The 16,600-nt window shown below is 46.3% G+C and overlaps 1 protein-coding gene across 2 annotated transcripts in view; it reads right to left on the bottom strand.

Annotated features, from left to right (window-relative positions):
• Nucleotides 1-15,701, bottom strand: part of GNAO1 (G protein subunit alpha o1) — a 139,434-nt gene extending 123,733 nt beyond the window's left edge. The window contains exons 1-2 of one of the 2 annotated variants that reach the window (XM_021535225.3): nt 15,058-15,701; nt 14,936-14,978 (exon numbers count right to left, since the gene is read on the bottom strand). In XM_021535225.3, coding sequence (XP_021390900.1) covers nt 14,936-14,978; nt 15,058-15,175 — 161 coding nt within the window. In that variant the 5' untranslated portion in view covers nt 15,176-15,701. The remainder of the gene's footprint in view (nt 1-14,935; nt 14,979-15,057) is intronic. The other variant, XM_021535224.4, reaches the window with a different exon arrangement.
• Between the last annotated feature and the right edge of the window lie 899 nt (nt 15,702-16,600).

Below are 16,600 nucleotides of genomic sequence, written 5' to 3'. Positions count from 1 at the left end.
TTCTGCTTGTAATTCATTATTCTGAAGTTGTTTACTGTTTTGTCTATGACAAGGACAACTTCCATCAATGAGTTCTTGAATGTGGAATTCCTGGCTCATTATCAGAGGAAACCGAGATTCTCATTTGAATATTCACCTTTCTTGCTCTCACGGTACTTGATCCATCACTGAAAAGTTGACATTGTCTTTGGCACTGATGCTCTGTCAATCTGACATAACCTGAGAGATATTCAGGGTATGTTTTGCTACTTAGTGCAAAACTACAGCACTTCGGTCATTAATAATTAAGTGTGAGTTTGCAACTGGATATAAGATCTGCTTCTGTACCTCTGTACGCTTGCATTTATTTTTACACTCGTCACACTGCTGGTGGATATTTACTGCAGGGGCTTTGGGCAAATGGTTCAGTGTCTCTCCACTTACAGTGAGGAGCACTACTCACAGTAATATGTATTAAGGAGGTCTTCTAGGAGAGAATAAATCAGAAATTAAAGAAAGCTTGCTTGTAACTGAACTTGAAACAGTTTCTCTCCTTTTCCCCTGTGTTTTGATGTTGGTTATGGAAGGATGTATTTTAAAAAGGAAAAGCACATTCTATCATTATATCTTTTAGCTTGTAGAGTTTTGAGTCCTGCTTCTTCAGCCTCATTTAGGAAGTTAGTCTTTGAGTCTTACCATGAAAAGAGAGCTTGCTAGAATGTTTCTTGTTGACAATCTCTTATGGTCACATCCTACAATGTGAATGGGGGGGTTGCCATTTTTGCTGCCAGCTTTTGCCCTTCTTAATAGCTCTGACAGCTCTGATCCTCTTACTCTTGGCACTTGCTTTGAGCAAGGTTCACATAAAGATGTTAGTGTCCAGTCCAGGCATTGTTGTATCAAGCTGCTGTCAGTCTTCTGGATGACTGCTTAGCAAACAACCTTGTTTTGTTATCCAGAGCCTGAATGTGATCATGATTGCTTGTTTGACTCTTTCTTCAAAAGATTAAGCTCTGTCCCTCTCAGCCTCTTTTTCACTATCTGCACTAAGTTCTTGTCTTGCCTGGTGGTGTTAAACATCTGCCAGGCTGGCCATTTCTCTCCTGCATGTTTGTAAGTGATATAGCAAGTAAACAAAGCAAGCATTTAGGGCCTTATTTTCTATGTCCTTAGGGGATAATGCAGGAACACGGTTGAAGCCAGCATGTTACTACTGCAAAAGGCAATGGGAGCAGTGAATTGTTCAAATTCAGAAGCAAGTGGGGCTTCAAAGAATGCTAAACAGCCTGGTGTACTTTCTTAGTTTTTCCTAAGTTCCTTAACATATAGCATCTTCTATTGGGGAAAAAGGTGTTTAAGTGAAAAGCCTTCTCATAAGGAAAAGAGGAAACACAAAACTTACAGAGGGAAGGGATAGGGCAGCTTCTTTCTGGAGCTTTTGAGAAGCTATGAATGTCACAAATATCTTTCACAAGGAAGACTTTCTAGCCTGGTTTATTTACAGTAAGAGCACAAAGGGTGTCCTAATGAAGCTGTGAATTGGTGAGCCCTTGTGAGGCCGGAAGAGCACTGGGGTAGCTCGCTGTCTAAATGGGAGATGGGTGAAGATGCAATTCTGTATCTCCTTTTAAAAGGCAGCAGTGATCTATGAAAACCACCCTGAATACCACGGTTAGGGTAAACACATCAATGACAGGCTTTTAATGAAGGCTTCAAAATTTGCTCCCAGTAACATACAATTTGAAACTGTTGTCCAGCACTCCTGTAATCAGGATTCTGTAACATTTTGGCACCTCAAGAGGGAAAGTTACCTTATAAATTACAAAGACTGTGTCTAAGGCTGAGGGAAAATAGAAGAGAGAAATCTCCAAAGCCCAGGACGACTAAAGCTTGTTACAAAACCAGAGCGATCATTCTAGTGTGAAGCGAACTTGAGCTTTGCATTAAAAATGTAAATGTGATTGAAATAGCATAACCAGATTAAATGGATTTGACCTCTAGAAGCATGAAAGATGGTCTAAATACAGTGAAACAGCAACAAATGGCTGCACTTGCCTTTTCACTGTGTTATGCATCACAGGAAATTTAAACAACACAGAAATTTCAAGCCAGTAAGAGATTTGCATTTCTTTTACAAGAACTCATAGAGAAAATAAGGCTGGTTTGGGAAAAAAAACCACCCATCATTTAAATGCCTAAAGGTACAGAAGAACTTAGAAACTGCTTTTCAATCTTGAATGTGACCGATTTACCCTCAAAAATTAAGCCCTGGCACACAGAACTAGTCAGGAGTGACTGAATCCTTTAATACAAGCCCACATCTCAACCTTCAGTACATTGCTGCCTTAAGGGACCATTTGACAGACATTTCTTTCTGGGTTTTTGGGATATTTTTTTGAGTTACGTTAACTCATATCAGTACCACAGTCTGGTTCACTGCACTGCCATATATCACCATACAAGTGCTACAATATCACCACAGCTGGCAGGGACAGACATCGCCAACAAAACAAGATGTTAGTCAAACCCTAGCTTAGGATTTCAGAAGGCTGCAAGTAAAATGCAGTATGGAATAAATCTAAGAAGACAACACGCAGAAGCAAAGAAACAAACCAAAGTGGTGTGAAGGGCATTTAGGAATGATAACCAAACAGTCCCAGCTAAGCCTGGCTTTTTATGCACTTGCAGGGAAAATTCTGCTAAGTGCAACACTGTTCTTCTGGTTTCCACTTGGAGGTAAATCTTTAGTCAACATTGCCATTAGGAACACTGAGTAAGAAGAATAATTTGGATTTTCTCATCATAAAATCATTGAATAACTTGGGGTAGAGGTCCCTGTCTAGAGCAGAGCTACCATCTCATGTAGGCCAGGTTGCACACGTCCTTGTCCTGTTGAGTTTTGAAAATCTTCAGGGATGATGACTCTCCCTTTCCTGGGTCCAGTTCCACTTTTGCATCAACCTCCCCATGAAACATTATTTCCTTATACATATTTCCATGAAATGCTTCTATGTTGCCTCTAAACTTTCACTGTGTATCTCTAAGAAGAGTCTGGCTTCACCTTATCTCCCGCCCTCTTTGGGCGGTGGAAAGGAGCAGCAGGGTCTTCCTCAGCTTTCTCTTCTTCAACTCCCTCAGCCTCCCTTTACTCGACCTGTGCACCAGCCCAAACACGTTGGAGGGCCCAGTTTATCAGTGATTCACCCCTTGATTTAGGAGATCCAAAACTAAACGTGACATTTCAAATGCTGCTTTGTGAGCACCAAGTAGAGGGGGGAAAGGAGGATTTAGTTCCAGATGATTTTACACAACCTAATTTCTTGAAGTTATTAAATACATATGAAATGCTACAATTAAACCTGCTCTTCCTAAAACCAGTGTTTTTTTCCTTCTCCTTATACAAGTAATATGGCAAAGAACTGTAATTGAAATAAATTTGAAAGCTGGTACCTGAGAGCTCCTGTGGCAAAAGAGAAATGCATGTGCCAGGAAAAAGCCCACAACACAAGAATAATTTTTCCCCTGATCTTTTGTTTTCCAAAAGGAGTAAGAAACAGAATGATATTTGGACAATGGTTAGATACACAGAGTGGGATTAAAAGTGGGTGGCAATCAGCACAAGCAGAAATGATGTGGTCTTCAGCAAGGCTCAGGTGTTAACCCAATTCTGTTCAACCCCGTTGATGTTGATGTGCACAGTATTGGAAAACTCACTTGTTCTGGGGTTTGGGGTCTGAGCATGAATGAAACGTGAGCTACCTCCTAAACTTAATCACATGCAGATTAGGTGCAGCTCTAATTTGGAAGCCCTGTAAATCCTGTGGCCTCAGTGCAGCAGTGCTGAGCTGTACAGTCCTCACACAGCTGCGGGGCTGCTGGAAACCCACAGCGGAGAGTTAAGCACAGAGTGAGTCTTCAGGAGGATCTGCTGAGTGAGGAGGATTCTCCTGGAGAACAGACTGAGCAGGATGTGTCTGAGAGCTTCAGACAGGCTCTGTGCTGCACCAGTGTGCACCTAAGTTAGTGAGGGAGCCACTAAAAATGTGATGATCCTGGTTATTTTAAAAATCTCAGTATATTTATCCAGTGACTTCAGAATTTAAATACACCACTTCAGCTGGGTTTGTATCATTGTTCTAGACACTTTGTAAGAACTTTTTTTCCAATTTTTTACTGGAAACTCCAAAAACCTATTTTAAAGACCATGAAGTAGTAGTAAATAAAATCAGAATTTAAATTTAATCCTGTATACTGTGTACCTATTTATGCCAGAAGGCCTCACCTATTTGTTTGATCACAGATGGGGAAATTAGTACTATTTGATCTCACTGATCAGAACTAAAAATACCCGTGTAATAATTTTCATGCTCTGTCATGTAGGAAAAAGATCTATAATTTGTTCAGCTAAATATGAATTTAAAATAAAGAGATTTATTGAAAGTATCAGTAAACAGAAGTAGTATATAAATAAAAACTTACATAGAAAAATAAAGCTGGATTCTGAATTATTTACTGAACCATATTAAAATTACTAATCACTGTCTTTTTACCATTTATGAGCTCTCTTAGTGTTTCTTTCCTCTTCACATTTGTTGTTGTTGAATGCTTTTAATAATTAGCTGTGCTGAAAGACACTGAACAGACAACACAATCACCACAGAAGATACCAAGATTTTGATTTGCTATCAGAACCTGGATTCCCCAGTGCCAACACTGGCTTTCTTCTGTCCTGCACATCCCAGCTCACTGCAGAGGTAAGATCTGCCTGGTCCCAGCAACACGCTTCCAAGGGAATTCTTATTGAGCACAAGGCTTTTGCCAGGATGGAGGTATTGGGGGCCCTTCCTCTTTTCTAATGTGACCGTGATGCCATCAGTCAGTGCTGGAGAAACGCCAACCCTGGAGCTGGGATTTGGCACCACACTCTCCTGTTCAGTGTTTCACAAGGGCTCAGGGCACGCAGAGAGATAACAGACCATGACCATCAGCTCATGTATCTACCATTCAAACATCTTAAATGCACACACTGAGCAGCATCAGGTTTCCAGTTGAAGAACTGGCTGGACAGAAACCAACAGCAACAAGTTGATAGAGCACCGTGGCTTTTTTCCTGAGCTGTAAAAGCAGGAGGATATAAATTTATCATCCGCTAAATTGAGGAAAACAAGGGCATGCTTCTAGGAGCTTTCTGCTTTATTAAGTAAACATCTCCTCATTCATGTGGAAAATTTTTTCCAATTTGGCTAAATAATTAATTACTAAAGAGTGACTGCTGATTAATGAACACTATGATGACTTTCTAAGGTGTATGTTCATCCTGACAATTTTCTTTCATCCCAGTGATTTGTGCTGGTGTTCCTGACAAAATGTGATGATAAAGGCTCTGCAGTGTCTGTGGTGATACAGATATTCCAATGATACAAATCTGCCCATTTTAGAACTTACAAGATTTGAGACGGGGTCCCCACCTAACCTTGGGAAGGAGCATCTATCACCTGGGCATCAGTGCACCAGCTTGGCAATGACTGATTGATTTCTCATTCTCCCAAGGGCACTGTAGTGAGAGCTCTCCTTGGCCAGTGGAGAGAGCTGGTTTATTTTCAACAAGCTAAACCACTCTATAACCACCCCTGCTGTAACACCCTTTCACATTGCTTATGGATGTAAAGAGGCTGTGAGTAAATAAAAACAGATTCCCAAAATGCACTGAATCAAATACTCAGTTCTGCACTACTTAAGAAGCCAAGCTGATTGTGTTACATTTAAAACTCATTATGAGGATGGTATTTCTCTCCTCTGGATGAAGCTGAGCAGAAACCTTCATGCTGTGGAGGAGCACGTGCCCTGCCATGCCAACCATTTAGAAGCACAGGAGAGGATGACAAATTAACATAGCCTTAGCTATTGCAGTCTGAAATTAGGGCATGCAGATCCACATTGTGGTGCCCTGGAAGTAATTTTAAGATCTCAACATGGATTTTGGAGAGACCCAGAGCTGGTCTGCACCAGTTCCACACAAAATTCCTCCAGAAATGTATGCATGGGACTATTTCATTGCAAGACATCAAAATGAGATATTCTCCCTCTGCTTTAAAGGCGGGATCTGGATTATAGCAAGGTCCAGCTGTAATAAATAAGGAGAAGTGTACTGGCAGTGGGGAAACATCTCCATATCACTCTTAGATAGCACACACAACAGCTCTAGAAATCCACCTACAAAACTTCTCATTTGGTACCTATATAATTCTGCTTAATGTCCATTTTTTGCACTTAGCCTTTCCTATACACTTTTACTTAATGACTTAAAACTGGAGCTACTAACTCCAATCAGCTCTAAGAGAGTGAGAATAAACCATCCAATTCTGCTAGGAGGTAGTACACATTTTTATCGTTTAAGTGATATTTTCCTCAATAGAGGCCATTTTCATCTTATTCCCTTCTGTAATGATTTCCAGCTGATGCAGAAATACTCCAAGTCTTCTACCAGACTGTTATGGTGTGTACAAGTTGCTGTTGATTATGCTCTTGTAGACAAGAGAATTTAATACAAGTCTGAAGTTGCTGGAATCTCAAAGCATGAGTCACTGCTCTGCCTTTCAGACTGTTTTAAACACTTGGGGGGTTATGTTTCAGAGGAGGGACGTGCACAGAGACAAAATGTCCATTGCCAGCCTCCCTGCCAAGGTGTAAGACTGGGGTAACGAATTCTCTAAAGAGGAATATTTCTCTTGGACAAGTGAAAGGCTGCTGAACCACTCAACTGAACACATCCCTCATGGCCTCCCAGTGGAAACATGGATCTCCCCATTTCTACACTATGTAGCCTGACACATGCCAAAGAAAATACAATCCCTTTCCTTGTTATCAAATCCTATATTTCCTACCTGTATTGGATCCTGCTTCTGCTGAAACCTGCTCCCAGTTTTCCTGGAACACCTCAATCCTAAACAGTCAGTCAAGAGCTCTGGGCTCTGTCAGAGATCACACCTCAAAGCACTTACTAGGATCAGCATCTCCCAACCTTTTCCCATAAGCAACTCTTGCAATGAACCAGCAGAACTTCTGCTGAAAGACTGCACAACTTATCCTGTAACAAATAGAACAGATGAGAAATTGTCTTTGGCTCCTGAGGACACAAGACCCCACAGATGGGCCTGATGGGGAGAGGGGGATTATTAACAGCTATGGTCCACACTCAGGACTAATTGCAAGAGGACCCTGTGTTACCCATCCCTCTTGTCTCCCTTGTAAGCTGGTGTATTCCAGCTCCTTTAAGCTTACAGATTTTATACTCAGATGAAAGGCTTGCTGATGAACTGAAATAATTTTTGGTGACCAAGTAAAGCAGAACATGCCCAAGAATAAAGAAAAACAAAGTAATTCCATCTCTGCCAGTCCTTCCCTTTCAATGTTAAAAACTTTATTGATTAGCAATTAGAAAATAGGTGTGATGTCAGCTTACTACACAGTTTCCTGAGCTCCCTTCTGAGGGCATTCCTCAGTTCTTTCTCAATTAATGTGAAAGCTGGGGACAGAAAGAAATTTATTTGTAAGTTAAGAAATGCCTCCATCAAGAGTTTTATTCTAATATCACAGTAAGTACACAATAATTGAGTCTTGGATTAATTTTTTTTTTTCTTCTTCTTTTCTCAGCACTAGAAAACCATCAGTTCCTTTGCTTTGTGTTACTCAGTAACATTTTTCAGTCTTTTGCCTTTTCTGATTTCAGGCAGATTCTTAAGAGATCTTATAATCAGGACTGTAATCCTCCAACCTCCCTTACATCTGTCATTTTCCTGAATGGTCTTAAAAATAAAATGAGAATGAGTAAATTAATGGTTATGGGGGATTTTTACATTAGGCAGAGCATTTCTTCAGCATTAGAAAATACGTGGCACAAATCATTAGTATTTCCCTCTATGAATAAAAGAAAAAAAAAAATCAAGGCAAGAAAAAGGGCTGTAGGTTTAATGTGACAATGCCTTCCAGATACTTTTATTTCCTGGCTTTGGTTTTGTGAATGAAACTTAGCAACATCTAGTATCCCACCAACATCTGAAATTCATCACATCTCATAAAACCTACAGATTGAACAGATTATCATCTTCAGTGTAGGAAGAACTTGGCCCAAAGTCCAGTGAGCTCAAAGAGAGGATTTGGGGTCAGTAGCACTCAAATTGACTTGAAATAAGTAAGGCTGCTGGTTTCAATATCACCAATGCTAAAAGGTATCAGGCTTCAAAAGTAATCAAGCAATTGAGATGTATTTGGTTTCCTCACCTTCATTTTGGGAATACTCAGTTTTTGAGTACTCAGGCTAGAATAAGGTAATTTATTTTTTAACTTTTCTCTGAAGTGAGGAGAGCTGTAAGTTTTCTTTCAAAAACAAAATACACATTCAAGCAAAGACCACCTGAAACCAGAACTGATCCAGTCATCAAGTGAGTCCAGGCTCCACAGAAATAATTTCAGGCTCTACACAAATCCCCAAATACCAGATTTGCAATAGCACCAGGAAAAGGAACTAGACTCCTAAACATCCTGGCCACTTGAATTTGAGGTTTTGTCAATTCTTACCTGCTGGAACTCGTCTTTAAACCAATGTAATAAATAAAGGACCAAATCCCATCTTTCACACTCAGCTGCAGTCAGGGTGTAACCATGGACTTCAGAGTGTAGAGGATGGGGCTGTCTGTGCACTGTGTATGGCTGCTGCCTCACTGGAAAAGATTTTTGCCTTCCTCACTATCTGAGCAAGAGTTTGTAAAACTGAGCTCTTGGACCCTGCACTTGCATCATGCTTTCTGGCTTCAACACTCATTTGTGATTTTGTATCCTGCAGATCCAGGAGAAACCATGGGAGCTTGATACTTGCAGAAGCAGGCTGTGACTCTGAAAGGGGACTGAAGAAAACGAGATCATTATGAGTATGTGAGACACTCCTGACTGCTCTTACTCTCCAACAACCTGCTTCTGCCTTGGCCATCAGTGAAGCCCTTTTTAATTTCACTTTTCTCTTGACCAGACCAAACAGAAGAGTCAACACCGTGCCCTGACCTCCATTATTCGTCTCTTTTTCATTCTTCACCCATTTTGATTATCGTCCCCATATTCCTCAGGTAAGCACTCTGGAGAACTCGCATCAGGTATGAAGTTGTATTCCAGACAAATGGGAAAGGACAGACTGAAGAGGAAAACCACAACCTTCTTTAATTTGTTACCTAATTCATTTGTCAGTCTAATGTCTCTTACAACCTCTGGGTTAGCCAAGCCATAAAACAAAACAGATCCCTGGTTACATTTGTGCAGCAGATTTGTCTCTTTCTTCTGAGCTCATTAAAACAACTGCTTTCATCTCATTAGATTGCTAAAACATTTCCAACAGGACTAGATGTGTCATGTCAGAATATGACAGGCAAATTTCTTTTAACGTTTTAAAACTGGGTTGGAAGAGGAGAAGCTATGCAGTTCACTGTTGTCACTGAAAGATATTTTTACTTTTATGAGTCCCTAAAACAAGAAACAAATTAAAAACTGTCAAGGAAAAAGAAAAAACACAAACCCTAAATGTATTCCATCTTGCCTCCTAACATTGTTACTGCTTTTCTCTGAAATCTCTCTCAGTCTAATAACAAGAACCTTAAATATAAAAGAAGGAACTATGGTTGTTAATGTTTTGGCACAATTAAAAATCCAAGAGGAAGGAAATAAATGCTGAAAACATGATTACCATTTGCAACTACAAGCCACAATGAACAGCCTTACTCTCCTTTGTTCCAAGCTCTTTTTCTTGCCTGTTTCAGGGGCAATCTCTCTGTGTTGTGCCACTGCAAAGTGTAGAACATGACACCAACAGCACCCAGAGATGCAAGAAAGCATCTGTGGAGGTGGGGAAAGAAGTTGCTGTGAGGGGAGAGCCCCCTCCTACAGTAGCCTCCACTGGGATGATCTCTGATACCCCGGCAGGAGATCCTGCCTTGCTAGGGTGAGCAGTGCACTGCCCAGCTGCCATCCCAACATCCCAGAGCTGCCCCAGCAGGCAGATTGGTACTGCTTTCACTGCAGGTTCCACTGCCAAAACAGCCCAACCAGAGCCTCCTTCCTGTCAGGGTCCATGTGCCACAGGCACGGTGCCAAATCCACACCCATGGCAGAGTGTGCTGGGGCAGGTCTTGGAAGAATGACACAACTTCATCAGGAAGGCTGCAGCTCTTTCCTCTGCTTATTGAAACCCAGCTCAAATGCTGCCCAGGTGCAGCCTGCCACTGCCCTACTTTGGGCTTTAAATCACAGAAATCCTGGAAAATAGCAGGAGACAAGAATGAGGATGGCTCAGCCTGACCTGGTGCTCTAGTGAGATTCATGCCTCTGGGATGCCAGCTCACACCACGATCAAACAGTTCCCAGATGGAAGCAGAGCCAAGTGGGGCTGTGCACCCAGTGCCAGAGGGCAGAAGAGCTGTGCTGGGGAGTGGGACAGACCATGAAGACACAGTCTGCAGCCCTGTCCCTGGGAAGATGCTGCAGAGGCAAAACAACTCTGCGCTGTTAGCCCCTGTGGGGTGAAGTATTCCTGGGGGAAGGGGCTGCAAGTGTGAAATCACTATGGATTTGAGACACAGACACGCAGCAAAGAGCACTGAAGTGGGTGTTCACAACACATCATTTCATTTCAATGGCATTTGGCATCAAATTGCTGTAAAACCAGTGGGTGGGGATTGCTTCTCACTGAAGAAGTTCATTAGATTATAAGTAATTTGGTTACATAGAGAGCAAGTAGAACCTGAGGCTGTTTTGAGGGGCTTTTTGAAAAAGGTTAGAACAACATATCAGTCGGCTGTTGGGACTGATGGCTGTTGGGGAGAAGATATAGATATTTGAAGATAAACACTGTACACTAGTGTATTTTTCTCCTGATTGTATATTTCCATCCTTCTCATATTTAACATAAAAAACATTTTGTAAAAATGACTGGCACAGCAGAGAAACCTGTCAACTGAGTTACTGCCAACACTTCTGGTGAAGAGGCACATAGCTGCTCTCGAGGACATGCAGGGCTGGAAGCTCTGGCATCTTGTGAAAGCTAGCTGGACCCAGTTCTCTGCGCCCAGCTCAGCAGGGGACAGAAGCTGCTGCTTCTGCAAAAGCAAAATCCAAAACCAAAACCCACGCCACAAGATTTTTCCTGTTACCAGAGAAAGCCACATCTCCTCTGGAATGCCACACCTATTGCTATCCCCTCGTTTGGGAAGGTGAAATGTTGCCCTGGCTCACCAACGAGAACGGTGGCTGCTGAGTAGGTGGCAGGACCTTGTTTTTGAAGCCATGCCAGCTAACTCAGCCTCTCTGCGTAAGCACGATTAAACACTGAATTCCCTGGAAGCCTTGTGCTGATGGCAGCGGATGGTGTCCCCACCTGAGCATCCAACCCTGCTCACCACTGGATCGTTGCAGGGATTTAAGTGTCCTGCGAAGCAGTAAGAGATGGAGATATGCTCAGTGTCCTGCTCTGCTGGGGCTTTTGATGAACAAGCATATTCATCAGAGTTTTAAGAATCCACAAAAATATCCTAGAATAACATCAGTCTCGATTTCATGCTACAATCCAGGTATTCCAGAAAAGACTATTGTAAATTCCAAATTCTGCATATGCTCGACATTTACTTGACTAGATAAGATCTAAAAAATGTTAACATCCACTGTACTCCTACATCATTAATTTACTGAGATAGGGTGGTGTGAGCAGATTAATTTCTCTTGTCCAGTAACTCTCACCTTCTAGCTTGGATTTTAATGGAAAGCCCCAGCTTTGCTTGGTTACAGATGGTTTTTAGATTTGGCTGAATGAAAACAGAATCTGGACGCAGCCTGATTCTGAATGCTGTGGCACACTCTGGAGTCTCATTGGCTTGCATGGCACAACCATGCCTTTCAGAATTGTTCCTCTGACTAGCTTGGCTCTGACCCTTCATTTTGAGGCATGGGTAAAAGTATCTGGATTGCTGTGAAAACACTGGTTGTGAAAAAATACGGCAAAATTAATCAGCCAAGGTGGAGTAGTCAAAGTGCAAGGCTGAAGGGTGTCAAAACAACCATGAGTGGTAAGAAAAGTGTCTTTCCTAGCCTGTGATGCCACTGTTTGAGATGTACATTCCAGACTCCAGTTCCATCTCTCTGTCATTCACCAGTACCTCTTTTTTTGCTCGGTAACCCCCCCACTCACCAGCTAAAAGGTATCTTCAAATATTTCACTCAAAAAATCCTGAATTACATTTACAAATCCTTATCTACATCCTGGCTACACTCTCAAATTACTGTAATTTCTACTTCTGCTCCTGCTATCTAACATTTCAAGGATTAACTGGGCAGTGTGTAACCTCTTCTATTCCTATGTAACAATGTCTGCTCTCTGTTCCTTTGTCTTAGCATTCCCCAATCTGTCTATAGATTCCTGTGCTTGTTTTCAAGGCAATATCCAAGTGTAAAGCTGCTTCAGCCATTCATGAGGATGAGATTTATTATCTAGAAGCACACCAATAATACAGTATTAAAAAAAAATAGCACTCTTTCATCAAAATCTAATGAACATGCGATTTAATCTTTATTAAGAATTCATTAGGTTCTCAGCAAGGCTGTCTAATGGAGCTTGACCAGGTGAAATGCTAATGCCTACATTATATTTGAATTAATTTTCAGCAATGTTGGTTTCCCCTCGTTGTTCCCCGCACATCGCTCTCCCTGGCGCCCGCGGCTGCGCGGTTCTCTCCAGATGCTGCTGCCGTGCTCATAGCAACACCGCTGTCCCCACCCCAGCCTCCACACACTTCACTGGAGTTTCCACACTCACAGATGCCTCCCCATTTCCCACACTAGAAGCCCATCCACCATAGCAGCTTCCTTGACGTTTTCATATTAGGTACAAAGCTGCAAGCCTAGCATGCCTTACTTTGAGTAGTTGTAATGAAATGCATGTATATATATACATATATATACATATATATATATACATCCACAAAACGGGTATAATTCAGTCCTCAATATACCAATCTAGTCCAACAAACAGGTTATTATCTTGATATTATTTGCTTCAAAAAACAAGAGCTCTGCTCTTTGGAAAAGAAGATTGTAGGCTTTTTGTGTAGCCAGTGTGGTCACTGCCTGCCCTCCTGCCTATGGGCTCTACGTGTGCATTGTGCTGTTGTAGTTCCCACAGCCTCTCCCTTTAACCAAAACCCATCACCCGCCATTCCAGCATGCTTCTGCAGAAGCAATTCCTAGAGATTAAATTATTTATTGGTGTTCATCTGCAGCGACATGTCTCCTCATCCACGTTCTTCACACAAACAAGAGCAAATCAAACCTACCCCACCCCAGACCCAAATCGAACTATGGGGGAAAAGCCCTCTTTCAAACAGTGAAAGGAGACAATGAGAGCCTCTACAGAAGTAGGGTACACAAACGTCAGTGGGGAAAGCCACGGATACCACTGTGCACTGGAGGCAAATCTCCTCACAGTGAGACCTCCCAGCCCCGCAGCGCCTTGGGAAAAGCATTGCCTCAGGCGGGGATGATGGTTTCATTGAACCCCCGAGGGGTGGGCACAGCGGCCACGGAGTTGATACAGAAATATCCAGGTCACCCGCTAAGCCACCCTGCCTGGAGGGGAGCTGGGCTGAAGGCCCAGATCTGCCCCAGTGGTGCACGCACATGCACGCGCACATGCACACCCACATTCACACACACACGCGCACACTCTCACTCTCTCACACACAGGCACACACTCACACACACGCATTCACACACACACGCACAGGCGGGGCGGCTACGGGAGCTCAGGGCTGTAGCTTGCGAGGGGCACGGGCCCCTTTGCTGGTTCGGGGGCCCCTTTGGCTTCTCCGCGGCCCCTCCGGAGGCAGCGGAGCGCGGTGCCGAGGGGCCCCGCCGGGCGCTGTCCAGCTCCAGCCGCTGAACGCCGCGCCGGGACCCGCCCGTCGGCCCGCGCGGCCCCGGAGCCCCGCGCCGGGACCCGCACCCCGCTCCCCGCGCCCCATCCACACCCATCTCTCAGCCTCTTCCCCTCGCTAAGCAATCCCGGTCCCGGGGGGGGGGGGCCCTCCCAGCCACAGATCTCTCCGCAACCACCAGCATCGCAAAGCGGCAACCGCTCCCAGCTGAAATCCAGACCCTGAACCAGCGCCCAGGCTCGTTCCGTGATGGCGCCCGCCTCCAACCAGCCCGTCATGTTTGTAGCGGTGGGAGGACGGGATATTTAATTGTATTTTAATTTTTGAAAAAAAAAAATGGATGGGGGGAGAATAGTCGCACCACGAGTGTACCTCCACCTCCATCAGCCTTCTCTGCACCTGCTTTCCTACCGGGTGCATTTACACGAGCCACGGGGATGCTTGTAAGGGACCGTGCGGTGGGGCTTTTCACTGTTGTTTATTACACGGTTATATCTAATTAAACACAGAAAAAGGGTGTGGGAAGCCCCAGCGAGGAGCAGCGCCGAGTACCACAGGGAGACTCGGATCCCAGAGCAGAAGAGATTTGAATGAGTGGCCAAGCTCGTCGTTCATTAATTAAAAGAAGAAGGTACAAGCTCGATAAAAGGGGCTTTCAGCGACAGAGAGCCTTGGTTTCAATCCGCAGAGCCGGCAGATAACACCCCGACATTAAGCAGAAGTGACAGCGGTTGGCTGCACGGGGACATCTGCGCCGAGGGGGAAGGTGGGCTGCCGGCCTCCCCGCACCGCCGCCGGGGGCGAGGCCGCGGGGCGCCGCTTCAGCACCAGCGGGCCCTGGACAGCGCCGGGCGCGGCGGCGGCCCCGCCGCGCTGCCTGCGCGGTCCCCTCAGGTAAACATGGCGCCCGCGGCCCTCGCTCACCTCCGCGAGCCCCCGCCCCGCTCTCCCGCCCCGCACCGCCGCTCGCTCGCTCCCCCCGCGGGACTTACTTCATTTGCTTCACGATGGTGCTTTTCCCCGACTCTCCGGCTCCTGTTGGAAGAGAGATGAGGTGGGATAAGCGCGGGGAAAGAGGAGGAGGGGGGCGATGGGGGGACCGGCGGGTTCTCACCGAGCAGGAGTAGTTTCACGTCTTTGGCCGCGCTGATCCCGTCCTCCTTCAGGTTCTTCTCGATGGCCTTGCTCCGCTCCAGGGCGGCTCTTTCCTCAGCACTCAGGGTACATCCCATGGCGGCGATGAAAATTAAAAAAAAAAAAAAATTAAAAAAAAAAAAAGGGGGGGAGGGGGGATGCAGCCCCCGCCGCCTCGGCTGGCTCCCGCGGACAGAGAGGAGGCGGCGGCCGGGGGGCAATAAAAGAATTAAAGCAAATGGCCGTGAGGCTCCGGGTAGCGCAGCGCCTCCGCGGCGGGGCTCCCGGCTCCCTCTTGCCCCTCTCTCCCCGCGCCCGAGCGCTCAGTGCATCCAGCGGGGCTGCAGCGGGCACGGCGAGCTCTTCCCGGCCGGGAGGCGGAGGCGGAGGCGGGGGAGGAGGTGGAGGAGAAGGAGGAGGAAGCGGGTTGGCGGCGGGGGAGGGCGCGTCCCTCTCCCGTGCTCCCGACTGTCGCTGTCCCCTCCTCGGCGGGCGGCGGCGGAGCCGAATGGAGGCGCGGGAGCGGCGGCGGGCGGGCGGCAGGAGGGAGCGCGGGGGCGCGCCGGGCTGCGCGCTCCCGCCGGCCTCGCCCGTGACGCGCGCGGCTCGCGCATGCTCGGGCCCGCCCCGCCCGGGCCCGCGGGCAGCGGCCGCCCGCTCTGCACGGGCGGGGGCGCGGCCCCGGTGCCCGGCCCCTCGCCCCGGGCTCCCGCGCCTTTCCCCGGGAGGGACGCTCCGCGGCTTGGGCTGCTGCCCCCCGGCCCCGGTGACTCAGAGCTGGGGTCTGCCTAGGTGGAGGGTCTAAAGGGGAAGCCATACGAGGAGCGGCCGAGGGCACTTGGCTTGTTCCCCCGGAGAGGAGATTGAGGGCAGAGCTCTTCGTGGGCTGCAGCTTCCTCGGGAGGGGCCGTGCAGGGACAGCACCGATCTCTTCTTGCTGTGACAGGAGCCGAGGGAGCGGCTGGAGTCATGCCGGGGGGGGAATTAGGTTGGATATTAGGGAAAGGTTCTTACCCAGAGCGAGCTTGAGCACTGGAACTCCCCAGGGCAGTGATCACAGCACTAAGCCTGACGGATTTCAAGAAGCCTCAAGGCTCTCAGGTGGAACTCTTGGGAATGTCCTGCTCTAGGACATCATCAGCCCCTGTTCAGGTAGGGCTAGGAGTTGGACTCGGTGATCCTTGCAGGTGTCTTGTGTCTCAGGCCATCCCACAGTTCTGTGGTCTGGCCCGGCAGCGCAGAGCTGAGTGCTTGGGGATGTGACAGTGGTGTGTGTACGGGGGCACTGGGCTCCCCTGGGCACTGCCCCGGCCACTGTGGGAACCCTGGCTCCCCACGTGCCCTGAGCATCCCCCACAGCTCCTGCACCCACACCCTGTGCCTGCCCCCACCCCACAGTGCTGTGTTTGTGACCTGACCTGCAAGGAGCCCTTTGGGAGCTCCTCACGGCTCAGGCAATGTGAACACTTGCAATGTGAATCGTTTACATGCTCCATGCAAAGCATCAGGTTTCACCACCATGT

Source organism: Lonchura striata, chromosome 11 (assembly GCF_050655825.1).
Source record: "Lonchura striata isolate lonStrDom1 chromosome 11, ASM5065582v1, whole genome shotgun sequence".
NCBI classification, from domain to species: Eukaryota; Metazoa; Chordata; class Aves; order Passeriformes; family Estrildidae; genus Lonchura; species Lonchura striata.
This window is presented reverse-complemented; position numbering and strand designations above follow the sequence as displayed.